Below are 8,540 nucleotides of genomic sequence, written 5' to 3'. Positions count from 1 at the left end.
AAACACAAGTTATGTTGCAATATATTGCAATCATCTGGAGAAATGTGGCATTATTGTTATTATTTATGAAGTGCGACATATTTTATTATTTTCTCCATAGAGGACATCACGTTTGCAAAATATTCAATATTTTGTAAATTATTTATGACGAAAAACAAGTTATTTACATTTTACGTCCGCCATCTGGCTCCTCCCCACGCTACGTCACACTCCATCCCCTTCCACGCGCTAAACACCCGCCCCTCCCTTTCCCTCCGCAGAGCTGCATTCCTGCTGCCACATCGGACCGAACCACTCTGCGTTAGCGACGACAGTTTATCTTCACAGTGGACCAAAAACACACATGTCACACGGTTTTAACTTAAAAATAATACTGAATATTATCTCACTGATTGTTTCCGTTTATCAGCTTCACTATTTTATCCGTTTTACAGTGGATAGTTCTAGAGTTTCCCGAAACCAACATCCCCCTCTCCTCTGTCTTTAAAGTGGTCTGCTCCATCTTGCTGCCATGTTGGATGTACGCATCGCTGCTGCAGCTGCTGGAGTTCCCGAATGAAAGTTGAACGTTTTTCCGCGTACAGACGCACAGCGAACCCTTATTTTTTCACCGAACACTAAAAGAAGAAGTTAAAGTTGTCTCTTAAGCAGGACCAAGCCTGGAAAACACCCCCGTCCTCCTCCGCCCTCCAGCCGGGAGTCGCACTCAGCGGAGATGATCCGGTTGCAGGCCACAGCAACCGGAGCCCGCATGGATTTTCTGTAATTAGTAGTGTTTGCTGAGTCCGTCCGGGGGATATCTGCATCGTTTCGGGGTTAACAAGAAGAATTAGGAGCCATGAACAGCCACCCGCCGCCCCGCAGGTCTGTTAACGTCGGCTCCATCCTGCTGACCCCGCAGGAGAACGAGTGCCTGTTCGGCTACCTGGGCAGGAAATGCGCCGTAAGTTTCCCAGTTTGTTTACCACCTGCAGGTCCAAAGAACACGCACATACATTCACCCACATGTCATATAAGCATCCAGACGGCGCTTTTCATCCCTGTTTATCCTCCTCAGTTAGTATGAAACAGCAGAAACCTGTTTTGACACCGGTGTGGTTTTCAAACCGGGGGCCCGGTGTTGCAACAAAATCGGTGACCCTTTAGACTCGTTGACGTCTCTACTGTTTACACGTATTTTGATAGCTGTTAAAAAAATATGGCGACCCCTTCTGTATTTGGGCTTTCTGTCAGCTTCTGCAGCATAACTTCTGGAGAAAAGCACCGTCAGTAAACCAAGTATAGACAGTTGGTCGGTTTATATCAGTAACGATTCACGTATTTGTACATGTTTCATAATTCTGAACATTTCTGCAACACAAGATTCAGCATTTTTGATAGTTGATTGTTTAAGTTAAGAATGCCCAATAGTTTCTTTCTGCTTCTCATGGCTGATGCAGATACGATAACTGATAATTTCATATTTTTAACTCTAAATTCATATAATCTGTAGTTTATGCACAAGTGAGGGTAAGAATGGTTAAGATTTAGTAACCAAAAATGGATCTTATTTTACACCATATCTGACCAAACTATATCTATCTGTCATCACCATTACAACAAAACAGTTGACTCTTCGAATGTGAATTTATTTTTCCTTGTAAAGTTAATCCAAAAAAAAAAAAATCTGATATATTGGCTGTAATTTCATTATCAGAATGATAAATAATCATATACATTTTCTGTTATCAACTAATTGTGCATCCATAGTTTAAAGCTATAAGGAGTTTTTAATTGGGTATCAGTCTCAGTTTGTGACTGATGCTTCTATATTACCTTTGCAAATTAAGGAGACCATTCTCCTTGAAATCAGAAGAAATGAATTTGTATTAACATTTTCAAAGTTGCAGTGAGTCTTATGTTAGCCAGTTAATATGAAGCATGAGGAGATTTTTGTTTAGATAGTTTTATTGTTGACCATCTTCTTGACCATGTACCTCTAGTGATATTCATCGATATTGCAGCTGCATTGTAGGTATGGCTATCCTGATAAAGTTTTTAGGGCTCTGGAGTCCACGCTGTTAGCCTGTAGTGTACACGTCTGACTGCAAAGCTTTAGCCTAACACTTGTCGATAGTTGGTAAACCTGTCAGTCTGTTTATCAGGTAGCACAGTATGTTTTTGTGTTAACACCTGGAACTACGGGAGTCCCCAGCAGAGCTCCAGGTGGGACACCAGACATGTCACAAGTGTTACTTTATTCACGTGACTTGAAGTTGGCAGAGTGACGGGATGGAGAAGAAGCAGGTTGAAAGTTGGTGTTAACATGCCTGTAAAGCTGCTGAAGCTCCTTGAGGCTTTTTGGATGAAATTTAAAACCCAACAAGCAAGCTTTTGATTATTTTTTGTGGTTTCTTGCCTTTATGTGATAGGGCAGCTCAAGATAGACAGGAACTGGGCAGAGAGAGTTGGGAGACATGATGCAAAGGACCACAGATGGACCATTGTTGAGGAAACAGACTACCAGGATGTCCCAGGAAACCTAAGCATAGTTGTACAAGTTAACATCTGTCTTATAGCTTTGATTGTCATTCCAAGTCTTGAACTGAGTCCAGATAGCCCCAAAACAGCTGTGGTCTGCCACTTTTTTCTTGAGGTTGACATAAAACATTATGAGGTTTTCAGTTAAGATGCCCAAATAATGCATCATCTGTTAACATTTTTCTGGAACAAGAAATTGTTGAGGTGTAGCTTTTCCTGTTATCAAGGTCAGTCGTGTGTTTTCTTAAATCACTACAAAACATCTGACAAACCATTTAACGTGAAAACCAGCACCAACACCTGGACGTTGTTCAGCTGAACGTGGTTTAATCTGATCTTTTGGGAGGTGATGTAATGCGATGATTGCAGGACAGCTCAGCAGGTTTTCATGTCAGCTGCTGCTGGTTTCACAGGCTCAATACGAGCCCAGCGTGCAGGGTCAACTGCAAGAGGCAGCTACATGCAGGGTGAAACACCTGAGCTCATAGGTCAGAGCAGCAGATTAAACTGAGACCAGTTAGGTGGATTAGTGCTAACCTGTATGGCTGGATATGGACTGTGAACGCTTTTTGCAAGTGACCGAAAGGTGTCCCTTGCAGTCGAGTATCAAAAACTGTCAGGGTTGCATAATTTCTAGGGGTGTAACGATTCACTCATGTGCCCGATGTATCAGACTTTAATGTGTTAGATATGAGTGCAGCGGTTCAGACGGCCCTGCATCGGTAAAAAGCTGAACATGAATCGGAACCAAAGCGATGCAGCACTAGCATATCGATACATTTCATTGGGATGCGCATATGTTTAATTTTGGCATCAGGGAGCTGCCACTTAACTTTCCTCCGTCTTGTCTCTCCCACTGTCTCTGCCTACACCGCTCTCGCTGGACGCCCGCTGCCGTGCTCATAAAACAAGCGCTCCCGCTTCCCTCTTATGTCTCCTCTTCATTTGCTCATAACAGACTGCGCTGAAAACAGCAACAGAAGTGACATTGTACCACGTCGCACCACCAAACTTTCATAACGCTTAAGTGTAGACTAAGTTTGGGTTTCATAAGAAAGATGAGAAACGCTGCTGCAGATCATTTATGCAAAACGTGTCGGACAGCAGAGTACAGAACCATGAGTCTGACCCACAGAGACGTCATGTCACTGTGAGAACAGGTAACACGCAGCATCACTGTTCCTCCACACTAATCCAAACCACAGCACTCTTCATATGAAACAGAGCAGCAGATAATCTTACTGCAAAAATACTGATATTTTAAATAGTTTTAAATTTTCTCATTTATCTCATCTCATTTACACATGAGACTCATAATAACTGTAATGTCTCCTTCTCTCTGTCTCTACTGTTACTATATTTAGTAAAACTATCAGGATTTTTTGGCAACTAACAGCGTTCAGGATAACTTGTGATCAGACTTCAGCTCCTCTTCCACACAAACACACAGATGGAGGGTTGTCCGGGGCGGGGGGGTCAGTTCACAAAGCAGGATTAGAAAGTTAGACAGATATCCGTGACAACAGTAAACCTAAATCTGCAGATACAGATTTTCATCTGAAAAATAAATCTGGGATAGTACACTCAGTGTGAGGTTTGAGTTATGCAATATGTTTTTTTACCTCTGAAAAGAAAAAAATAGAATTTTAAGATAATATCAGATAAAAGCTTCCTAAAGTTATGTGGCTAATTTGCTAATCCAGCTTTGTGGAGAGCCCCTCTGCTCATCAAACGGCTCTGTGGTGGATTTATCTGGAGGTAGATTACATAAAAAGGAGAAGCACTGAATTAGATAGTTTTAATTTGTGACTGTTGTCTGTTGTACAGCTGATTTTTCAGACATGACAGAGGCAGCAAGGAAACATGCTGCTGGCTGCCTCGGTGTCGCTCATGCTGCTGCTAGTATTTTCTTGGTCTGTGTCCAGCTCACACTGAAGCTGCTGCAGCTGCAACTGCTGTCTCTCTCTCTGGAGTCAGAGAGAGAGACAGTTGTAAGCAACAAGACTTTGGTGCAAACAGGGAGGCAGCCACACAACCTGGGGACCCGCCGGAAGTAGCCACAGCAGCAACTTCAGCGTGAGCTTCACACAGACCAACAAAACAGAAGCACACCAAGGCGATAAGCATGGAAAAATGTATATACTAATTTTTGAATACTGATTATAGAATTTGAATACCAAAGGCATCAAACAAAGTAGAGCTGCATGATTAGGTAAAAAGTCAAATTGAGATTATTTTGACTGAAATCGCAATATGTGATATGATGAGTGGAAATGGTCCCAAACAAACATGTTTTCTTTCATCAGGAGAACAAGATTTTTTTTTTTTACCATGTCACCTGTGTAGCACTGCAGTACCTCATTATAGTGCTGTTTTCTCAGACATTTTTAGGATTTGGTTCTGGTTCTGTGATCACACTTGTCAATTTTGCGATTTTATTGCAGTTACTTGTGCAGCACTAAAACAAAGCTTCGAATCTTCAGTTGAGGTTCACCCTAGAAACAAGGTCTCCATCTGTCTCCATCTGATTTTGTGCAGAACTGGCTGAAGTTTTGTTTTCATCATGTTATAATTGTGTTTGAGAGCAGAACTCTTCTAGGTGGTCTGATTAGAAAATTTATTCTTGACCTTGGGAACATGAGGTGACAAAACAATCACACCATAAGATGAATGGCTCTTGTGTTGAAATTGTTTTTGTCAACTGCTGTTTGGTCAAGAATGAGCTTTGAACTTGAGCCAACATGGATCAGAAGTTCTTAAAATGCTCTGAAAACTGGAAACGCCGCCCTCTACTGTGCCATGACAGCTGGGAAAAAACTCCAGAGGAGCGACTGAGTGGACCTTGTGGACACTTATTTTACACAAGAGAATCTGTAGTCCACTGCTGAGAATCGTTTTTTTCGTGTACCACAAGGTCACAGGCATCTGCACGTGAATTTGTTCATGTTGTGCACAAAAATGTTGGCTGTTCAGCAACCAGCTATCAGATCTCAAGTTTTTGTTCTTGAATGTACCAGCACACAGATGATGGCAGTCAAAGAAGTTCTGTTTCCAACAGCTTGAACCATTAACAATTTAAAACAAAAAAACTTAAAAATTTTGAATTATAATGGATGGTTTAAGGATTATCAATCTATAGCAAGTTTAAAGTCTCTGCAAGTTGACTTTTATTGGAATGAATTTGAATGAGGGCTGCAACTAATGACAGTCCAGCAGCCAAAGATATTCAGTTTTCACTGATACAAAACAGAGAAAAGCAGCAATTCCTCACACCAGAGAAGCTGGAACGAGAGAATGATTTGTGTTTTTGTTTGATAGAAGATTTAAATGGTTGATTGGCTTCCAAAATGTATTTTTTGTCGATTGAATAATGGATGATTTGAGTAATATTTTTAGTACAGCTCAAACACAGCAAAGAATTCATGTAAGAACTATGATGATCATTTGGAAATGATGATCATCAGTGATGTAGTTAATGGGCTAAAACTCTGGCATTGCCCTTTTGGCTTTGTGGTTGTCAGCAGCCGAGGCACTAGCTGATGTAACCTGCAGAGTCTCTGTCTGTGTTTACTGCTGCATACTTTCCCTCGGTGAGAATTTACAGAGCCCAAATGAGGCTTTTAACAGCCGACCTCCGACCTTTCCTGTGTGATGCTGAGCGGTGATTTCATGGTGAAAAGTGTTTCCTGCTGCTCCTCTGACCTGCACTCATAATTCACAGAGGAGGAAACTGGCCCAGTGGCATTTCCTCTTTCCTCCCCCAGCGGCTGGAGTTACTTTATGCTACAGAGGGAGAAATCCTGGCAGAGGATTTAACGACGTGCGACTTCTGCAGAAACCACAAACCAGAACAGTCCGAGGACAGGACAGTGCTGAGGACAGCAGCTGGACTCTGCTTCCTATCCCGCAGAAATGAAGGTTAAACATTGTGGAAAATGTCAATGCACAATGCAGCAGCACAGTGATCCTGAACATACAGACCCAGAAATGTTTCTGCCCAAATCAGTCACATGACCTCAGTCTGACCTACTGACTGTAAATAAAGATGGACAACCTGTCTCCACTTCCCACTGTACAAAAAAGGAAGTCAAAATGTCCCAGATCCAAGTGCTACCATCTTCGTTGTTGATGCTATAGTTTTAATCAGGGTTGGAGCCACAGTATGAGACGCAGAGCTGCTCCGGTGAGTGAGAGGAGCTGCACGTCGAAGGGACGGCAGCGGTATGGCCAAAGTCACAGTAAACATCACAATCTTTATGATCTATTTCTGTGATGATAAGCCTGCCCAGTTTCACCACCGAAAATATCACAGCTTCCAGGATTTCAGTCAGCAGAGATGAAAGCGCCGACTTTTAAATCAATCACTCTTCTTTTTCTTTTTCTTTAAGATTCTGTGCCTCACAGTATTCACACTTCAAAGTAAAACACAGCACGCATCTGTCTTGTCTTTTCCCAGCGACTCTGCATTGAGATTTAGGGAATTATTACTTTAATGAGTAAGAGCTCCAGCAAAACTGCATTTCACTCTGTGATGGTAAAATTTAGTCTCTGGTGCTGAACTGTGAGGAAAGTAACTATGTTCTGTTGCACCACAACTGCTCTGTATGCCATTACGCGCATTAAATGAAGGTTTGATACGAGGAAATGTTTCAGCCCTAGTAGTTATGTCTGGAATGAAAAGAGAGCACTAAGGAAGAAAATTTAACCCTGCCTACGTTCTTACCTCCATACACCCAGCAGTCACTTTCACAAATTACACAAACTCTCACAAAGCCACCAATTCCCACATCAGAAAGGTGTCAGGGAATGTCATTTCAGATGCTATCTGACCATCTGACAAGCTCGACAAGCCGGTAGTTCTGCCTCTGCCGCTTTGAATTTGACTGTTTTTGTAAAGAATTGCATGGATGGTAAAGTTGGTTGGGGCTCTCACAAGCCTCCCAAGTGATTTACTTTGTCAGAGGAAGGCACCTTGAATTTGTCAAGTTGATTTTGAAGCACAAAGCCAAGACAACAGATGAATAAAAAATCACAAATGAGTGCAAATGATTTATATTATTTTGCAGATTTGAGAATCCTTTGTCAAGATGTTTGCATATGTTACTCATAATCTGATTTCAAAAGGTCTCAGTGATCACCCAATCATCTGTTTGTTGTTTCTCCCCTGGAGGGGAGAGAGAGTTTGCTGTATCTGGTCCTTATCGCTGTTTAAATGTTTTGCATCACGTCCATATCCTCTTCCTTGTTGGCAGCACTGTTGCTGCATTGTGATGCGAGCAGCTTTGAGGTTTTATTAACAAAATGCCAGATGTGTGTGTAAAATCTGCACAGATCAGCAACTTCAAACACTGCAGGATTCAAGATACCTCATAATTAAAAGCATTATTGTTTGTGCACTGTGCAGCTTATCATATTCACCGTCCTGTCCTTTGTCCTCTGTGCGTCCAGACTCTGTGTTCAGCGGTGGTCCAGGTGTACGGCACAGACCGGAGCTGCAGCTGGGTGAAGAGGTGCTGTGGAGTCGCCTGTCTGGTCAAAGACAACCCACAGAGATCCTACTTCATCAGAGTGTTTGACATCAAGGTGAGTGGGACCATCCTGTAAAGGAAACATCTGTAAAGCTTTAACTCATCGCCAGAGGATAGTTGAATGAAACATCTAATTTAATTGGGCTCAAAAATCTACTGCAGTATGTCGCCTTGAAATTTTGAGTTGTCTCAACCATTTTTACAGTGTTACAGTGTAAAAATATGTGGCCTATACACCAAAATAAAAAAAAGGTTCAATATTATGTCAACTAAAATGTGTGCCATAGCCTACATCTGTGCCTCTGTCTCTTTTCCTCTTAATTCTAGCGGTGGCTTGTCGTCTTCAGTCTCTATAAACTCAGTATGGATGCCGAATTTAAAAAAAAGTCTTCAGGGAAAAAAATAATTGAATTGTTGCGGCTGCAGTCAGATTTTTTCCCCTCTTTTTGTCAAAAATGTCTCTTTTGATCATAAAGTTTGCAGACCTCTGGC

The 8,540-nt window shown here is 41.9% G+C and overlaps 1 protein-coding gene across 2 annotated transcripts in view; it reads left to right on the top strand.

The window, feature by feature from the left end:
- The first annotated feature begins 342 nt into the window (after positions 1 to 342).
- The window catches only part of wasla (WASP like actin nucleation promoting factor a), a 33,548-nt gene continuing 25,350 nt past the window's right edge, over positions 343 to 8,540 (top strand). The window contains exons 1-2 of one of the 2 annotated variants that reach the window (XM_084733650.1): positions 343 to 943; positions 7,969 to 8,103. In XM_084733650.1, the coding sequence (XP_084589776.1) occupies positions 839 to 943; positions 7,969 to 8,103 (240 nt within the window). In that variant the 5' untranslated portion in view covers positions 343 to 838. The remainder of the gene's footprint in view (positions 944 to 7,968; positions 8,104 to 8,540) is intronic. The other variant, XM_084733649.1, reaches the window with a different exon arrangement.

The sequence above is a fragment of the Lutjanus erythropterus genome, chromosome 13 (assembly GCF_056507025.1).
Source record: "Lutjanus erythropterus isolate fLutEry1 chromosome 13, fLutEry1.hap2, whole genome shotgun sequence".
Taxonomy (NCBI): Eukaryota; Metazoa; Chordata; class Actinopteri; order Lutjaniformes; family Lutjanidae; genus Lutjanus; species Lutjanus erythropterus.
This window is presented reverse-complemented; position numbering and strand designations above follow the sequence as displayed.